At 39.2% G+C, this 20,917-nt stretch overlaps 1 protein-coding gene and 1 long non-coding RNA gene across 2 annotated transcripts; one reads left to right on the forward strand and one right to left on the reverse strand.

The window, feature by feature from the left end:
* Window positions 1-14,122: 14,122 nt before the first annotated feature.
* On the reverse strand, window positions 14,123-18,077 carry LOC109048277 (uncharacterized protein C2orf81 homolog). Its single transcript, XM_042777488.1, has 4 exons — window positions 17,951-18,077; window positions 15,160-15,410; window positions 14,591-14,800; window positions 14,123-14,466 (listed from the first exon to the last, which is right to left on the reverse strand). Exons 1-3 carry the CDS (start codon window positions 18,075-18,077, stop codon window positions 14,609-14,611), a joined length of 570 nt encoding a protein of 189 aa, XP_042633422.1. The 3' UTR covers window positions 14,123-14,466; window positions 14,591-14,608.
* On the forward strand, window positions 18,045-19,641 carry LOC122148939. The gene is made up of 3 exons (XR_006162723.1): window positions 18,045-18,208; window positions 18,959-19,130; window positions 19,216-19,641. It is a non-coding gene; the product is annotated as an uncharacterized LOC122148939 (long non-coding RNA).
* Window positions 19,642-20,917: the final 1,276 nt, after the last annotated feature.

Below are 20,917 nucleotides of genomic sequence, written 5' to 3' on the forward strand. Positions count from 1 at the left end.
GATCTGGAAAATCCAGACAGATGGAGAACTGAGGTTTATGAGGAATGTATACTGTATGTGGGAGGACAGGCACTCGTCTTGTTTTAGTAAATGCTCCTCGTGGATCAGCACTGACCCTCTGCTTTAGTCACAGATGTTCTTTATCTCTGATTCTTGTGGACTGAGAGCCTTAGAGACTTTAATACAATCACAGCACCATTTTAATCTGCTGCTTTGCAGATGGTTGATTAGAAACTGGGTATGTGTCATTCTGCATTTTTCCACCAGGAGAGTTTTATACACTATTCACATGAAGATCTATAAATTCTAATTAAATTATAACACAAGTCCCCCTTTAATTCTGTCAGGGCTGATGCATTAAACCTCTTTCCTTAAGTGAAAAAAACTAAACATTTATTTTACAAGTCTCTTTAACATGGCCATAAAGTCCTTCAGAGCTGCTTGGCAGTGACATTATAAAGAGGAGGCATTATGTTATCATGATTATGACCATTAAACCTGAAGATCTAAAAAATTACTATCATGAAAGAAGCATATTCTGTGCTACCAGCATTACAATGTGAGGACAAATCACCTCTGAAGTTCTCAGTGATACTAGAGTGCCTTGAATGCCAATGTTAACTTTTGATGAGATAAAATTGTGTCCACATGCAGATGGTGTATTGATTCTGAAGGAAATTAGTTTTTGTGCCGGCTGCTATTTTGTCTCACTTGATGAAGTTTACCTTCAAAAGGGCTGAAATGGCATTTTTCCTGAATATTGAAGTGTTGATTTGCATACTGTGACCAAGAATGTTATGTGATTAAATATAATTTATAAATCGAATGACATTATGATGATATATTGTATGAAAATTGTGCAATTTTTTTTTCTATTTTATCTGACTGGTTAGACAACAAATGGCCTACAAATCAAATAATGAGACATTTTTTCCATTGCTCACTCTTGCCAAGTTTCAGTGGATGGTTTATGCATACAACCATATATAACATTCAAAATAAACATCAGAGCAGATTTATTCTCCAGTGTCGCAGTACAATATAACAGACAATCATAATCCTTCAGCAGTAAAGGCAGTGTATCCGACTCATTCTTCAAGATTAGCTGTTGCTGAGATCTTCTGTTCAGCCCATTATTTTAATATATGGCTAATGTACATTTTTGGTCCACCAAAGTGTGTCTTGTACACACACACACTTTCTGTCTCTACAACCACAAATCACAAACCACCAACACTTAAAAGATCAAAAAAATAAAATAAATAATTGTTATATGAAAAAGGAAATATTCAACAAAACAAAAAACAGCTTCACTGTAAAGATGTGCAGATGCTGTTGAAACCTCTGATAAAATCACACGAGTGCAGCTCTGGACACACTGAACACTCTCCACCTTCTCGTGATTAAGTGGGACTTTAGAGGGCACCATCTGCTCTCTGGCTTTCTGACCAGAGCGAGAAGGAAGCAAGCGGATGGATAACAACTGGAGAAGACCTTGAGGGAGCTGTGAAATCCAGTAAGTTTAGTCTGTCTCCCAGTCACTTTAGGGCATTTAAACATCCCTGTGCTACCTTGAATCCTTGTCAAGCAGCATATACTGTCATGCTAGTACTGAGTTTTTGAGTGAAACTGCAGGTTAATGCACTTTTCTCTGACATCTGGAACTTGACACTGCGGTATCATCTCATTAATCTGACTCAAAGAAAAAGTGGAAATATTGAGCAGCTTTAAATATCTCAGTGTCCCTCAAAACTTATCTTCTGATAAGAAATAATAAGCTAGCTACATGCTAAAAAAATGCACGTTGCTAGCCATGCCTAGCAACGTGCTATCAACACCCAGCCACATGATAACAATGTCTTTGCTTAATGATGTACAACATGGCACAATATGAAACTTGTTAGTAAAACAAAGAGCACACTTGTCCAAGCGTGCGTCCATCCTTACAAAAAATGCCCACATGGAATTTACTTGGAATATGACTGAACCTGAATTTTTAATCCTAAAATTTATTTATTTTTATTTCATTTCTTTTCAGATAAATATATATTAAATTCATGTTTAAATATATAATATATGGGATTAAGTTTTTTGTTTTGTATTTGAAAGACATCTCTTATGCTCACCAAGCCTGCAATATCTGATTTTAAAAAATACAGTAAAAACAGTAATATTGTGAAATATTATTATAATTTAAAATAATTCTTTTCTGTGTGAGTATATTTAAAAATGTGCTTTATTCCCATGATTTTAAATTATCAGCAGCAATTGCTTTAATCTTCAGTGTCACATGATCCTGCAGAAATCATGCTGATTTGCTTTTAAATTTTTGGCAATTATTATTGGTAAAATGCTAATTATACCAAACTTTTGACCGATAGAGTGTTTGTGTGTGTGTGTGTGTGTGTGTGTGTGTGTGTGTGTGTGTGTGTGTGTGTGTGTGTGTGTGTCTATACTGTATATATAGGCAGAACACAGCTTATTTTCGAATGGCTGTCACACTTTTGCATTCTATACAGCAGTATGGTAGTAGCTGTTCCAAACAAAGCCTCTGTTCTAACTTGTACCACCTTTATTCTGTGATAAATGTTGCTGACAAGAATGTTAATGTGTTTTTTGTTTGCATAATGTTAATATATTTAACAGTAGCCAGTATAAGAAACAACAAACAAACAATAAAGGTTTATAAGAACCAAAATGACATTTCAGTGCAAATGACTATATAAACTGTGCCAGAGCATTAGTTATATTTCATAAGACAGTTAACAGAATTGGATAGCTGAAGCAACATTAGAAGCAATTATATATATATATATATATATATATATATATATATATATATATATATATATATATATATATATATATATATAATGATACTCAAAGCATTCATTTACAAGAGAAAATAAAGGTGATTTTTAAATACTTAATTCTTTCTTATCACAGTTTAATATGCAGAGACAAATATTGTAAGTAAGCCACTGGTAGGGGGCTGTGCTGCTAAAAACATTGCTCTGTTTCTTCGAGCAACACAGCAACTGGCTCAGTGTTATTTCAGTATTATTTATATACTATTATACTATTTTATTAATATTTTAAATTAGCGCTTTATTTTTATATTTTGAGTTATAATTTTTAGTACTTTAATTTTTTTGTAATTTTTTTTTATTATATTTAGAAAATTTAAATTTAAATATATATATATATATATATATATATATATATATATATATATATATATATATATATATATATATATATATTCATAGTGTTAGTTAACAATAATTTGGATCTTTGTCCAAAAAATAAATTAATAAATAAATACATAAACAGGCGAAGTGTTCGGGGATAACTGTTCGAAGACTTTATTTTTGCAGTTCTGTTTCACACAGAAATCACACAAGCTCTGAAAGAAAATGTCAAATCTTTAATGACTGCACTACAAGTCAATGATTTGATTCATGAAGAAATCCAATTATTGGTTTAGTTTGCCATCTGACCGCTTTCAGTATCTTATTCATTGATTATGTGAAGGCTTCCAAAGAGAATTACAGTTTTTCTGTTTGACAACCTTCACTTGATAAAAGGGTTTTGCGGCAGTCTGAGGTGAATGAGGGAAGAATAGTGGACATAAACTGCAACAGTAATGTAATAAGTGCTATATTCACTGCCAGTCAAGAACAAAGATCCAAAAGACATAGGTAAAAGTCACCATGGAGATAAAAAAGCAAAAGCCAAAATAACTCAAAAGAATGTGGTTTTCAACCTACAAAGATGATCTACAGTTTGTATGAATTGAAGAGAACAGATGAGGTATAAAAAAGTATTTTATGGGGTTGCTTATTTGTTGGTATTTCAAAATCATATAACACCTCAAAATAATTATAATTTTCAATGTTATTAAATTTTTCCACTTTCTCTCTGACGTTGAGTTACATCTGACTGTGATAGAGTTTTGTTTTGTTTTTTTGTACAGCCTTTACACTTACATTTAGAGAAAGAAGTGATTTTTAAATGGCTCCCCAGCTGGCATTTCTTAAAAGAATGACACCTCTGTTTTGTCTCTTCAGCTGTGCTCCTCAGGTAACTAATCATTTTTTAGATGTTTGTGAGGGAGTGAAGACTGACACAGTGGGGCTCAGATTTTGGAGAGGCTTTAAAAAATGCAAATAGACACATACAAATTAAACTGCCCATGAGAAGAATGAAAAAGGGGCATACTGTGCTTGGCAGCTGGGAGAAGTGAAGGTAATGTTCTCTAGAAAGAGTGGTGTGGCGGCACCTGAACCTCCACAAAGTGTCAGTGGAGAGAAAGGGTATTGTATTTATGGCAGCAGTGACAAGACACAATAAGCATTGTGTCTGCCTCATCATGCACTACCAGCAGGACTCTTCTTGGCCACCTGCACATGTTATTCACCTTGATGATGATGTTTTGGGTGAAGACATCGATTTAAGGAAATCTTTTTATAACCTAAATCTGTCACCTGGGAACATAAATGTGACCCCCAAATCGTGGATAAATGATGCGTGGCAAGCATCAAACCAAAATGAGATTGTTATAATTTGGCACTGACACATTCAAAGCTTTGCTGTGATCTAAAAATGGATTTTGATGCCCTTTGAAGCCCCTGCTGAGAGAATCAAAAATGAAACTGATTAAAAACCATTAGTAAACTCACATGTCCAAGAGTTTGATGGGGTAAAACAAGGAAAGAGGTTTTTAAAAGATCCCCGTCGTGTAGAAAAATGCCATTTCCAGACAATTTCGGAACCACTGAGGACTGAGAGTTGAAACGAGAGTGTAAACCAGCTAGAAAATCAGGTCATGAGAGAGTGTAATGATCGGAACAGCTCAGGTATGGCTGTACGCAGACAGACCTTTAAATACTCATCAGTATTCCACGCTTGTTCTTTATACTTTTTGGAATGTCTTTTTTATTCTCCGGGAACAGAATAAAACAGCGGAAGGTGTCGTTGATGTCTTTTGCAAATTCACCTTTATAGACCCTCTAGCTCTAATTTTACTCTCACAGGAGGAATAAAAGCATTTTACATTTTATTTCATTCTTATTTTTGGCAGCCAAAGGGCAAGGAAGACGGCAGCCCGTGGATCAGAGTCTCAATGCTGAGATCACAGTCTACATGAATATCTTTTTTATGATTTTACCCAAAATCCTTCTAATCTCACATCATCTTTTCCATTGACGTGGAACCAGCATCTGTGAGTCACTCCGTTTATTTTGGATGGAACTTTTCTAGCATTTAATTCTAGGTCTGTGTGGTAATATAGATTTGAGATTGATACATTTGTCAAATCGAATTTAAGTCTATCAGCATAAAGACGGTGGAGCTTCTAGCAGTGATTATATCCCTGCTGAAAAAACAGCATATGCTGGTTAGGTATGTTTTGGAGCATGGCTGCTGGTTTGAGCTGGTTTAAGCTGGTCCTTAGCTGGTCATGACTTGCCCTTGAGCAGGAGCTAGTTGCTTAGGACCAGCTTAAACCAGCTCAAACCAGCAGCCATGCTTCAAAACATACCTAACCAGCATATGCCGTTTCTTGTATTTATTTCACTTTAATTCCTTTAATCACTGTAAAGAAAAGTCGGGTTATGTTTTTCCAACCCAATGTTTCCATTTCCAAGAACGTTCCAGTCCCCACGGGAAGGCGGGTTATGTTTTGGGAGAAGGGAAGGAAAAGGAAAGGAAGGGAAAGGCCAACCCAATGTTTCCATTTCCAAGAACGTTCCAGTCCCCACAGGCCTTTACTTGCATGAATATTCATGAGCTTACGGCATTCATTCTGATGTTGCTTGTTTTGTGTGAATGTTAAAACAAACTGGCTCCATCTAGAAACCAGACAGTTTGCATCATTCATTCAGGTATAAAATTATCATGCAGTTCATAATCATGAGGTTGTTTTTCCACAACTGGAATAATGTACATTAGTAGTCAGTTTAAAACTCTGTCATGGTGTTGCCATGTGAGGAATGTTTATGGTTTTGCAGCGACACCTTGTGGTCGAAATTATGGCTGATTGTGGATAAAGCTGATTTATTTAAAAGGTGAGTTTGTTCTGACTGACATTTTCTATGATAACATCTTTTTGGATGGAAATGTATCCATGTATGTGCCAGTGGTAATAGTACCTAAAATATATAAATATTTACACTGAATAAGACCTGATAATATTGCATTTAATAATACAAGTCAGAATGTTACATTCTCCCCATTGGAAGGGTTGTTGTGAAATAAGAAAAATAATGATATTGATATTGTCTCTCAAATAAAAGTACACATTGAAGTAATAAAATGTCTTAAATAATTATTATACTGTATAGTTCTCGTCCTTAATTTTTGTGACTGTTGAGAATTTGGTGGTTGGTAAGATTTGTAAATGTCTGTAGTCTCTTATACATATCCAAGGCATTTATTTAATCAAAAATACTGTTAATCCTGTCGAATACTACACTCAACTTACTATAATACGAACGATTGAACTATTCTGCTACCCCACTAACACCATAAAACTATACTTTTAAAACTCTATAAATTTTTATCAATCCTATAAACCTAAAAAATTAAAACATTAAAAGTTCATTAAGTCATTCAAGCGTGAGACAGTGCTAGAGATTTCAGTGCGGTACTCGCGCTGTGATAGATTGTTTCTGTGCAGACCGCACACACACAGTACCAAACTGAGTTCTCTTTCACATTGTCTTGAGCAAATGCACACAAAAATTATGTCAGAATCACTGTCTTGATGAGTATCCACATAAACACCTATTGTTTCCGACCCGTTCTTCACCCCAAACCAAGGTGTTCAGGATTTCTTCCACCCGTAACGGTAGTACTGCTCAGTCCCCTCACCACATCGGCTGAAATGCATAAGCAGTGAGACTTATTATGGGCTCAACAGTCCTTTTAAGTTTGTATTTCTCAATTTCAAAACATGCGTGCATTCAAAAAGTAAAGAAATGCTTATATTACAGTTTTCCTGTGGCTTAGTTGGTAGAGCAGAGCATTAGCAGCACAAAAGGTTGTGGGTTCCATTCCCAGGGAACACATGTTAGGTAAAAAATGTTAGCCTGAATGCACTGTAAGTTGCTTTGGATAAAAGAGTCTGCTAAATGCATAAATGTACTGCACTGGCCAATGGAGCGAACCAACCCCATGATGTCACACGCTGTGGAATTGCAAGATGGCGGCACCCTTGCTCCAAAAGTTATAGCAAAACATCCTTTTTTCTTTATATTAATCGTGTTTGTTATGTATTTTTTTAATTAAAGTGGAAGTCAAATAATGTAAACTTGAAAAAAACATCAACCTCCCCATTACACCACATCTTAAATGCGGTTTCAGAAAGTCCATAGTGTGCAAGTGTAATAAATATGATTTTGTTTACTGACTATATATCAGTCCCTGATAATATTTTTATCTATAAACACAGTGACTTATTTTAACTATATATAACACTAATATAAAAACCACATGAAACCACAACTACTCAACTTAACACAAATTCAAACAAAAACTGTTGTTCCCTTTCGAAAGCTTCAGTCGATGCCGCGCTGCTCAGCGCATTGGGAAACGTCTTGTTCGTGACCAGTCGTGGTGAATAATGTGTTTGTACACGTCGATAAGAATTGACCGGTGTAATTATAGCACACATAAACAATTGATAAACCTCGGGTGAGCGGCGTATCGGAGCGCGTCCGCAACACGGGCTATAAATAGATAAGCCACAGAAGGTGCTGGCAGTCAACAGGTCTTTGTCTTCAGATCATTCGTGCATTCTGTGCGCGTACAGGAAGATTCTTTTTGTCTACTACAGATCTTCGTACGATGACCCACGAAACTTCCAGTAAGTGTTGTGTTCCTCCATGCTCTCGTCCTATGTATGAGCTGGATACGCATGATTACTGTTTTTTGTTTGTTTACGGGGGAAGAGCACCGCGGTTCTGGCTTTAGAGAGGGCGAGTGCGAGCATTGTGAACTGTTTCTCAGTGAAGATGCTTCGTGCTCGTCGGAACTATTTTCAGACCGACCAACCGCACCTTTTCGTCGGAGGGCTCTCGATGCGGGTCTGCGTGACTGGACGATCTTCCGAGTATCCCTTTCCCCCCCCGACGGGGCCCTCGTCTCCTTTCGCTTCCAGTGTCACCAGATCCACGCATCCTCTCTCGTGATCTAGAAGCGCGCTCGGGCTTCTTCGATTCCGAGGAGGATGATATATCTCTTGAGTCTTCGGGCGATGAGCAGGCCTCTGAACGCTCCTCGTCGCACGAGAGGAAATCGGGTTCGAGGAGCTGCTCGAGGTGGTTACTCGCGCGCGTGGACAGGCTGAAGCTTGACTGGCCACGCGGCACCAAGAGACCCCCAAAGTAGGAGTAAGCTGGAGGATAGTTCTGAGTCGGGTGGTAGGAGTTTTGCGTTCGGAGAGAGACCGCAACATCAGTCTCTCCCCTTTTTCGAGGAGCATCGAGGAGCCTCCACACATGATGAACTGTCGATCGATAGCACCTGGAGCAAAACCATATACTTCCCGCCATCTTTCGTGCCAGCCTCGACGTTGACTTTGCTTCAACTATCGTGGATGCAAAAATCGCGGGGTATTCGGAGGATGCCTCGGGTTGAAGAGTCGCCTTGCGAGCTATTATCTCACACCCATGAATCTGCACAACCTAGGTGAAGCAAACTACTGGCTCCCCACTAAACGACTTGTGAGCATTACATCATCGTAGTGGGTAACCGAAAGCTTATCAAGCTGCAGGTCAGGCTGGTGCTGCGTATGCACTACGCAGTGGCGGTGTTACAGGCATACCAGGCTGGACCTATTGAAGGACTTGAGTGTGGGCAATAGTACAATCGACGAGGAAGCATTCGCTGAGCTTCGTCGGGCCACAGATTTGTCTCTCGGGGCGGACCAAGCAGACGGTCGTGCCATTGGCCCCGGTCGATGTCAGCTTTGGTCAGCACGGGAGAGGCATCGTGGCTTAATTTGACGGGCATTAAAGAGAAGGAGACGTTGTTTCTTTTAGACTCCCCTATCTCTCCATCGGCCTGTCACAGCGCGATTCAGTTAATCTCGGTCGTCGACAGGTTTAGGGAAATTGGAAAGAAACATGAAGAAGCGTTCGTTCAGTTTCTGGTCCCTCGCCGCACCAAGGGGAGGGGCGCCATCAGCCACCACCCCGCCTCGCCCGGTCCTTCAAAACCCAGGGAGGTTAAAAAGCAGAGCGTGACAGACCGTGCTCCCCCTAGTAGGGATTGGGGACAGGTTCGCCGGTCTGACTACAGCAACCTCCCACGCCAGAACTACCGGACTTTTATTAATAGGAAGAAAGAAGTTCCTGAGAAGACGCCATCGAAACCCGTGACTTGTGGGGGTAGTCCCTCAACGGGGTGGGTGCAGGCGCATCGAAGGGAGAGCTTTTCGCTCCACCCGACCCGTCTCCCCTCACAAAACCCCTCCAGTCCCACGCCGCTTCTGGGGTCTCGAGGTGGCGCGGGGGAAAGGTTTCCGAGCGAGATTTTAGATGTTCCAGTGCTTTGCATGCATCATCTGGAACACGGAACATTAAACATGTCCCCTCAAAAAGGAAGTATTGAATTGGTACCATCTCAGAGAGTCGTGCAAGCGTGGAGGAAACTTCTTGCCCAGGCAAATTTTGCTATGGGTAATTGAGCACAGTACGGGTAGGATACAGGATCCAATTTATTCGTCATACCTCCACGCTTCATACGGTTTTTTTTTTTTTTTTTTCGGTTTACACTTCCTGTGAAAAACTGGAGCCGGATGCAAGGTACTGTCTCAGAGAGCTACAATACTCCTCCTGGGCAAAAGATTGACCATAGACCATGTTCATCTTCCCACAGAGATGAGTCGGGCTATTACAGCAGATACTTTCCTAAGTTCCCAAAAAGGGTGGTGGGAGTAGCGTCCAATCTTGGAATTCTATCGAAGGCTCTAAAAACCGTACAACAGGAGCAGCTAAGATGTCAAAAGATGTAAACCGTCATAGGACAAAAGGTCGTGTGGCGCAAATTCAGAAATCGCGACCATTGTTTATCACGATCGATCTGAAGGACGAATTGTTTTCATATAGAGATTTTGCCGAAACACAGGAAATCCTGAGGTTCAGCTTTCGGGGGGGCGGAATAGTCACTACCCACACGTTTCGGGGTTTTCTTCCTTTCGGCCGTATGGCTTATCACCCCCCAACCCCCCCCCCCGCCCCCCCCCCGCAAGTACACCAAAATGCATGGAGATGCAGCGCTGGCTCCATTACTGAGTTCTCCAGGGGCATCCCGCATTAATGAATTATAGTCGATCAGATTTGGCTGATATACGGGATAGGCCATCGCTGGAGAGTCGAGAGATGGCGCTACAACACAGGGACATCGTGTTAAGCTTCATCATAGTTTCTCTGGGGTTGCGATCTCCACACCCGAGAAGAGTTCGTTCTCTGTCCGGAATCAAGAGAACGGACCCTTAATCTCGAGGATCGTTTGGGAACGTTCGATCACGATCGCGGGCACAGGCTGTCTCCCGCTCGGATCGAGACCATTCAGCCGCGACCTATGAGCAACTGTTCAGGCTAGGCCAGGATCAGCACTGTTTCGTCAGTTCCAACAAGACAGCTGCTAGATGGTCATGGCCACGACTTCAGCATCCACCGGTGCGATTCCTTTGCGGGGCTGTTGAACATGAGGAACAGTCTTACAGTGTGTGGCTAAAAGTCAAGAGGATTTTCATTTGCCGAGAGCCAATCCTCAAAGGCAAAAGCACCAAGTGATCGCGCCGCGGGCTTCGTACACTATCTCTGTGGATCATGACCCCGCAGTCCTTGCCTTGGGTCCACTCTAGGGGCACCGTGTCGTCGCAGGACTGCTAACGACAGATTGCCTCGACTGTTGGGCTGGGGCACGCAGTTTGGCAATGGCCACCCAGCTCAAGGGGGGATGGGGGGGTAGTCGTTCAGTTCTCGATTGGGAGCACCTCAATTGCCCCGAGGCTGATGGCCGTATTTCTAGGCTCTGAAATATTTCCTCACCATCAATTTTTGAGAGACTGGCATGAAGTTCTAGTTAACCGGTGTGGACAAACACAGCAACAGTCTCATATACTAAATCATCAGGGGGGTCTGCGCTCACGCAATCTCGAACAAAAAATTGATCACGCGAAATCGGCAGATTTCAGATTCTTCTGTGGCCCAGGGAAAGCTCCTGTCACTCAGGGGCAAGTTTACATTCCGGGGCGTTTGGAAATGGTGGTGGGGAGCGGGATTTACTGTCCGAGACAGACACTTCCGACAGGGGTAATGGAAAAAGACTCCACACCAGAAGGGTAGTGGAACAGATTTGGGGGAAAATTTTACGAAGCAGAGGGTGGACCTCTTTCGCATCCCTTCAGGACAGCGCAATGTCACCCGTTTACTTTCTCTCTGATCACCTCAGACCCCGTGTGGTGGATGCGATGGCACCACGATGGCCAAGAATGAGCCCTGTGATGCATTTCCTACAGTTTCTGCTGCTCCCGGGAGTCCTAGCCAGAGTATCGCCGCAACAAGGGTCTTGCCTCTTGCTGATAGCGCCACGTTGGCGAAACAGGGTATGGTTCTCGGAGAATAATATCTCTCCTCGACGGGCTCGCCTTGGGCGATTACGGAGAGGAGGCGCACCTTCTGTCTCAGGGCAGGGGGTACGATATTCCATCCCAGGCCCGACCGGTGGAATCTTCATGTTTGGCCCCCTGAAGGGTACCAGCTGAGGAAACACAGGGCTGTCGCCGGGTGTTATTGTAATACTCATCATTAGTGCTAGGGCATTCCTCACACCAGACGGACGTATATGCCAGTAAATGGGGTGTCTTTGACAAGGTGGGTGCAGTGGTACAACATGTAGCGATCGGGGGAGGGGGACAGGTCAACGCGGTGGGGGGGGCATATGTGGGGATTCAGTTCTGGAGACTCCCGAGATAGAAGGGGGGCGAGGCGACAATCCCGCGTGCAAGAGAAGTTGGCGGAAACCATCAACCTTTTTGAGGCACATGCCCGACACGCTTAACAGATCTTAAGGAAACGAGGGGGGGTATGTGGCAGAAAACTTGCCCAGTGGAAAACGGCTTGCCACGCCCGACCACGATTGACGGGGGAGTCACTGCAATAGGCTGTCAGACATCGCCTCTGCTCTCTTAATGGTTGATTGCGGAGCCGCTTTCTTCGTGGGGCCCGCCTTGCCACGCCGTTGAGTTCGACCCGGGCCAGCCCGGAGTGCCCACCGGGAGCACACCTGAGGTTCTTCAGTACAGTAAGGACCCAAGCATGCCTTATTTGGGAGCACTTAGCTATAGTTCTCGAGGGTCTGGTTGAAACCCCCTTTGAACCTTTAGAGTCAGATGGTTAAGCCTGATAGACTTCTAACTCTAAAAAGGTTTTTCTCAATGGCAATAATTCTTTGAAGGGATTGGGGATATGCAGGCTCTGTCTATCTCACCATCATGCTTAGACTTTGCCCCAGGGAGCGTTTGAAAGTGATTCTGAACATCCTCATCCGGATGATTACCTGCCTAAGGTCCGTTTTAGGCTGTACATCCGGTGGTCATTCTAGAGCCTTCTGTCCTACGCCAGTTCGCAACGCCGGGAGGCAGGATGAAATCTTATTAGACTGTGTCCAGTCCGTGCTATTCAGACTTACGTCCACCGCACTAGCCAGTGGCGCAAGCGGAGCAACTGTTCGTCTGTATGGTGGTGGTAACAGAGGAGCAGCTGCCACCAGGCAGACCATGTCTCACTGGGTCAGAGAGGGCGGATGAATATGGCCTTTGGCTTATGAGGCGCGCCAACTTCGGGGTCAAGCTTCGCCCCCCCTATAGGTCTTTAGAGCTCAATCCACAAGGGGGGGTCGCGCTCCATCTATGCTTTAGTCAAGGGGTGCCCCCGTTACAACGGCGCCCAGAGTGATGAGGCAGGTTGGGTCATCTACCGCACACATTCATAAGGTTTTATAGTTTGGATGTCCATTGCTACTCCGGGCTCTCATGTCCTTGAGTCAACATCACAAGCTAATGTCTGAGGCCCCTTAATTGTGGTTTGGTACCACACCTGCACAACCCTTAGGGGTCCAGGACATTTTCAAGCACGGCGCCGCTGTTCGTTGGGTATCTACTCTCGTTCCCAATGCGCTGACAGCAGCGCAAGCATCGACTGAAGCTTTTCGAAAGGGAACGTTCAGGTTACTTACGCGGTAACATTGTTCCCTGAGGAAACGCGGAAAAGAGATTGATGCCGCTGCATTGCCCATACTGACATATGCCCTCCCAGGACTGCTCTTCAGACAACAAATGTCCTTGTTGATGCACACTGTGGATCATCTATTTATAGCCCCGTGTTTCGGTAGCGCTACCACGCACAGACGTCACTACACACCGGAGGCGTATTATTACCACCCGCTGGGGGTCAATGCTGAATCCGACGTCGTTACACAACATTATACAGAGTCGGTCCAACCCCGAAAGACGTTTCCCAATGCGGGAGAAAGTGTGAGCAGCGCGAGCTGCTCGTTGATGGTTCACGCTTTATCAGGGAACAAGGTTACCGCTACTAATAAATTGCTTATCTATTCCAGTTGATTGCATAACTTGTCCACTTATCAAAAGAAAAAAAATACATAAAGAACTTCATATAAACAGAAGAGTGCTTGGGTGATGGTGCGTAATATATTTTTTCTTGAAAATTTTGAAAATCAAAAACACAAAAAAAAGGTAACAACACAATGTTCTGTAGTAATATGAAGGAATTTTCCGTATTGATATTTTTTAACCAGTGTTTTACCTGTATTTTGAATTTTCCACTGCATTGCATTGTGTTTTAGGGTTAATGTCCTGGCCAAAAATTACCAGTACATTTAATCTATTTATTTAATTTAACAGTGTAGGTTTGTCTGGTATATGTGGTCCAGTTTTCTCCAGCAAGTAAATACTACACTATCTGGCTGCAAATAATTATCGGAAAAAAAAGAAAGAAACACAACAACAAAAAGACATAAAATATAAACCTAAGACTAACTCAACAACATTGCAACAAAAACAAAAAAAAAATCAAGACAATGAATTTACTTACTCATAAAGAGCGCAGTAAGAAATGTCTTTACATTGTCCACAGCAGGAAACTAAATTTTGCAATTAATTTAATTATTTATTTAGTCCATGAATTTTTGGATCTCATAGCATCACTGTTTCCTCACCTGCAGGTCCAATCAGTCTGTGTTTTGAGGCTGAATTAGGACTACACTTGGCAAGCAGTAGAACCAATTTCCCCCTTAGAGGATCAGAAATTTGCTTCCTTGGAGTTCCTTATGTGTGGAGCTTTAATGAAGTCAGACTTTCTTGAGTGTTTGTGAATAATTCAGTATCATCACTCTACTGGTATTGAGGCGAAGCAGGTTGAAGGTGGTGTAGTTCTGTTGAGACATTATGTACAGTCAATATCTACCACCATAAACTTCTGAAGTTATATATATATAATTTCCGGGATAACATTTCACTGCCCCGACCCACTATCACCTATACTCCGTTTTTTCTTACCTGTGATAAAGTGTTGTGCTATTCCTGAGCAGCATGAAGCACAGGTACACATCCTTCAGCCCAAGAATCAATCGCACAGGGCTGAGGTTCTGGATCCTCTTGCCAAAAGAGTTCCTGCTCTGGATCATCCCCTTCATCTCTCCTCAGGAGAAGACATTCTAGCGTCTCCACCAGGTTATTTTGTGCCCACCAAACCGTGAAGGGTATCAACTGGTTGAGGGCAGGAAGTGTGTGTATGAGCTAAATGAATGCCTCATAAAACTTTTCGATGGTAGCCTACACTCTCAGAAAAAAAGTACAAAAGCTGTCACTGGGGCAGTACCTTTTCAAAAGGTACACTTTTGTCCCTTTTCAGGTACTAATACGTACCTTTAAGGTACTGATATGGAACCTTTAAGAAAAAAGTACCACCTTAAAAAAAACCACCCCCACAGACCGCTTATGTTATATGGTTATGTTATGTTTATGTTATGTTATGTTATGTTATGTTATGTTATGTTATGCTATGCTATGCTATGCTATGCTATGCTATGCTATGCTATGACAGCTTACCGAAATTTTCCACTCACCTGTTTTTTTAGATACACCTGATAGCATCTGTCCATCACTCCTTCCATCAGTTCTGCTATAATGTCGGCCACCACCTCCTCGCCCTCCTCCTGGGAGAGCATGCTGGTCCAGCTGGACTCGGTGAGACGGCCCGGGACAATGTCCACTGTCTCAATGGGCTGGACTGCTGGAGCAGCATTTACTGGGACAGAATCAGTGCGGCTTTTATCGGCCCGTGATTTGGCAGCTGAGCGACGCATGGCCTCCACCTCTCGTGAAAAAAAAAAAAAAAAAAAATACAATAACTATGGGGCCAGAGGCAGAGGAACAGGACAACATCAACAACAACAAAAATGCAGTCTCTAAGCTCGCCTTGGGAACAGGATACATGTAACTGTCTCAGCTAACATCTTAATGTACTCTACAATAGAATATAGAAATTTGTTAGATTTGTTATTATTAGTTATCACTTGCTGTCAAAATGGATAGCCTAGGTCTATACTTCAGTAACTGTCTCAGTTTTGAGTCTTTTTGAAATGATATGTAAATTTATATGTAAATAAAAATGTTGTAATTTGAAAATCACATGGACAGACGAGCTTATTTGTGGAGCGATCTGGATCTGCGGTTTGTCTCATTTTATAAATCAAATTAAATTGCTGAGATAATGGATGCTGGATGACTTCAAAAGCACTGCACAAAACCGTGCAGCACCAAAAGTAGCAATGATGGTAATAATAAGTATTCACTTCACTTATGTGATAGCCTGCCCTACACCGTTTACTATTTCATAAAAATACCATAGTTTATGAGTGCCACCTACAGGCCTATTATGAGAAGTTTAGGCTGGCGAAATGGTAACATGGAAGGACTTTATTATATTACCATTTTTTTTTTTATAATTATGCAGCGTTATGAAAGTGTCTTATGCTCATCAAGCCAGCATTTATTTGATCAATAATAAAGAAAAAAACTGTAATATTGTGAAATATTATTACAATTTAAAATAATGTTTTTCTATTTTAATATTCTTTTAAAAAATATCATATATTTTCAGCATCATTGCTCCAGTCTTCAGTGCATGATCCTTCAGAAATCATTCTTATATACTGATTTATTCAAAATATTTAAAAAAAATACTCTGATTTAAAAAAAATCAAAAATACACTGGATTAAATAATTATTATCAATTTTTTTTGGAACCTGTGATACTTTTGGGGGGTTCACTGATAAATAAAAAGTTAAAAAGAGCAGCATTTATTTAAAATAGAGATGTTTTCTAACAATTTCAATCTTTGCTATCACTGTTTCTATCAATTTATCAAATCCTTGCTGAATAAAATATAAAATAAAATAAAATCTTTCAAACATCTTTCAAAAAAAAATGACCTCAAGCTTTTGAATGGCAGTGTATATTGTTACAAAAGGTATATGTTAAATAAATGTTGTTCTTTTTATTCATCATAGAATCATGAAAAAAAGTATCACAGGTTTCCAACATAATAAATCAGCATTAAATAAAATGTATTTTAATGTACATTAACATTTTGATTAATTTTTTAATTATATATATATATATATATTTATATATATATATATATATATATATATATACAGACCAAAAGTTTGGAAACATTACTATTTTTAATGTTTTTGAAAGAAGTCTCTTCTGCAAAAAAAGCCTGTACATTTTTGATCAAAAAATACAGAAAAAAACAGTAATATTGTGAAATATTATTACAACTTAAAATAATAGTTTTCTATTTGAATATACTTTAAAAAAAAATTTATTCCTGTGATGCAAAGCTGAATTTTCAGCATCATTACTCCAGCCTTCAGTGTCACATGTAACATCCAGTCTATCACATGATCATTTAGAAATCATTCTAATATTCTGATTTATTATGATTATGTCTAATATATTTGATGAATAAAAGGTTAAAAAGAACTGCATTTATTCAAAATAAAAAAAAAATTCTAATAATATATATTCTAATAATATATTTTCTTTACTATCACTTTTTATCAATTTAACACATCATTGCTGAATAGAAGTATTGATTTTTATTTAAAAAAAAGAAAGAAAAAAAATTACTGACCCCAAATTTACTGACCAGTAGTGTATAATGTTATTACAAAATATTTATATTTTAAAAACATAGCTTCTTTTTTTTTTTTTTTTTTTACTTTTTCTATTCATCAAAGTATCCTAAAAAAGTATCACATGTTCTGAAAAATATTAAGCAGCAGAACTGTTTCCAACTTTGATAATGAATCATCATATTAGAATGATTTCTAAAGGATCATGTGATAATGATCCTAAAAATTCAGCTTTGCATCACAGAAATAAATGATAATTTAAAGTATAATAAATTTTAAAACAATTATTTTAAATTGTAATAATATATCACAATATTACATTTTTTTTCTTCTGTATTTTTGATCAAATAAATGCAGGCTTGATGAGCAGAAGAAACTTATTTCAAAAACATTAAAAATAGTAATGTTTCCAAACTTTTGGTCTGTACTGTATATATATATATATATATATATATATATATATATATATATATATATATATATATATATATATATATATAGCCCTACACACACACACACACACACACATCTCCCCTATTTTACAATTGAGCCCCTGCCCCTGATGAACTCTCTGCACGTCCCTGTTTGAAATACACTAAAAGTGCATACTCAGTACAGTTAAGCACAATTATTTATCACAAACGATTAAAAACTATTTCACACAACAAAAAACAAAAAAAAAATACATTAAAAAAGACACAAAACACTCACCTGTGTGCCCGACTTCTGTTGTTGACTTCGGATTCTGGTTGCCAAGCAGCCAGGCGCTTCTGAGCACGAAGGCACCGGAAACGACGAAATCCTGCAGCCATTTCGCAAAGATTTCCGTACAGAGCATCAGCTCAGAGAGAAATAGCGCAGAATTATGGCAGGGACGACGGTAATGTGGTTCTTTTGTGATGTTTTATTCATTTTAACATTATCGGTGAACACCAGCACCAACACATCCGGGTTTGCTGGAGAGTGCGGGTAGGTGTTGATTTCTACGCAAGCACCCTCTCTCTCTCTCTCTCTCTCTCTCTCTCTCTCTCTCTCTCTCTCTCTCTCTCTCTCTCTCTCTCTCTCTCTCTCTCTGTGTCTCTCCCTCAAATCAGTTCAATTCAATTCAAAATTGCTTTTATTGGCATGACTGTATAAAATACAATGTTGCCAGAGCTTGGAATATATGTGGAGAAACATAATAACAATGAAAAGATCAAAATAATAGAAGAAAAAAAGAAAACCGTGTGTGTGTGTGTGTGTGTGTGTGTGTGTGTGTGTGTGTGTGTGTGTGTGTAAAGTTATGCAAGTAACCAAATGAATGGAATCGTAAAGTCTTTTCCTTAGTCGGTGCATGGTTACGGGATAAATATCTATCGCTAGCTGATATCTTTAAAACAGATGAAGTTATTTTTAATGAAGCTTGAGAGATTTTTGTCATTTGATTATATTAATTAAATGAATAAGTGCGTTCCTTCAAAGCGTTTGAGATATTACTAAAAGTAATGCATACGATTCGAGTGATTTAATCCAGGTCCTCTGAAGATACACTTTATATAACAAACAATTTAATTATATTCTCCAATGTGACAATCACATTTTGGCTTCTGTTTACCATAACTGATGTGATCTATGTATGTGTATTGTTTAATGTTTAAATCTGAATAAAAGCCTCAATTCAGTCTGTTTAAAAAAAAAAAAAACGTCATCTTTTTTTTTTTCTTTTCTTCTTCTTTGCAGAGACATATTACCATTCAAAAAGGTCAAAAATTTCCTCAGTTGGAGAGATGCACAAAATGCTGCCACAATTTTCATTGTCCCTTTTGTATGCCCAGTTTATTTAAGCCCTGCAGACCGGACAAAGTCAAATTACACTTGAAAAGCCACCGTAACAAAGCAGTTGTCCATGGAGGTGTACACACATATAATTATTATGTATATTATGTGTACCATAACGGATATGTGTAAAAGTACAGATTTTATATTTTTTTTTTTAGATTTCACTATTCACAGATGTGGACTGGGCTGTAGAGCATCACTCCATTACCACTGTATGTACTATACCAACAACAATTCTTAGGAGAGGTGATTTTAAAAACATATTTTCACGGATATGTGTAAACGTGAATCATTTTGAAAACATTGTCGTGTATACGTGAAATCAGACTAACAGCATATGCAAAGATGGAGTTTGAGACGGTCCGCACATGTAAATGATAACTGTTTGTGTGGAGCAGCATTTACTGTGAACGGAGCTGCTCTGAGAGCCACATAATTTGCGCGCAAATAAATGAAGCACAGATTAAAGGATTAGTTCCTGATAATGTACTCATGTCATCCAAGATGTTCCTGTCTTTCTTTCTTCAGTCGCAAAGAAATGAAGGTTTTTGAGGAAAACATTCCAGGTTTTTTCTCCATATAATGTAAAAAAAAAATCTTTTAAACCACAAATGCTTGTCTTGCACTAGCTAGGCAGGAGTACTGACCCAGTGTTTACAAAGTGAACGAGCAAAGAAAGTCAAACGTTCTTTATAAAAAAAAAAAGGTAAACAATGAAGTCGGACAATTTTGAAGTTGGAAGAAAAATGAGATGGAGTACACAGAGTACACAGACAAAGAGCACTATGCTGTATAATGATTTTTAAATGGTTGTAATATTTCATGCAGCCTAAGAAGACGGTCTAATAATGCTTTTCATGGATTCTCGTCTGTGGAATGCGCCACTCGAATTACTCAAATTTAATCGAGGAATCATGGCAGTCCTAAAATTTACACTGTTGAAAATGGTATAAAACAAAAAATCTAATGAAAACACGAAAAAAAAAAAAGTGTGCTTATTTCTATTGATTTTGCACTTGTAGTGTACTTCAAATCTTAAAAATATATTTTTAAAGAACTGTAATTACAGATAGTTTAGCATGAAATAAAAGGCCTCAAATGTGTACCTAAAGAGAGTTTAAATTCATAAGTGTTTCTTAACATTTTTAAGAACACTTTTAAAGTAATAATCTCAAATTAAAATTTTTACATTTAAAAAAAAAAAAATTACCATGCATTTAAGCTTATCGAAGTTTATTTTGATGTGTAATTACACATGTATTTAAAAACATGACATACAAGTTTAATTACATTATATTTTAGTTTACGATATGGCACTACACTTTAACCATGTTTCAAAGAATTATGAATTTCCATGTAAACATGTATTTAAGTCCTACTTAAATGGGCCAAGAAAGCACTCTTAAGTTAACTACTTAAGTAATTGTATTTTGAATAAATTTTAACTAGAACACAACCAATATTTTCTCTAGGTCCATACATCAGTGAGCAGAGCAGTTGAGTTTTTACAACTTACGACAGGAGTAGAGTTTATACCTCCAGAAACAATACTGCATGCATATTTGCAGTTTGAAGCCCTCACAGATCATGAATATAAGTATGCATGCCCCACCTGTGGTGATTATCCTCCGGTGGTGATTATGGGTGTTCACAAACAGACTGCTTCTCCATTATCAGGTATAAAAATTGTAATGCTGTTAAATGGCTAGTTTATTTCTTTAATATTTATTGACATGTTGTTCTTGTCATAGTTAAATACTCAAGCAGAGTTTGAGAAAGTCCACACTTCAAAGTCTGTATCAGAGATTTTAGAAATGACCGTTACAGAGGAAAGACTCAGAGAAGAACTTTTCAAACAGA

The sequence above is a fragment of the Cyprinus carpio genome, chromosome A20 (assembly GCF_018340385.1).
Source record: "Cyprinus carpio isolate SPL01 chromosome A20, ASM1834038v1, whole genome shotgun sequence".
NCBI lineage: Eukaryota > Metazoa > Chordata > Actinopteri > Cypriniformes > Cyprinidae > Cyprinus > Cyprinus carpio.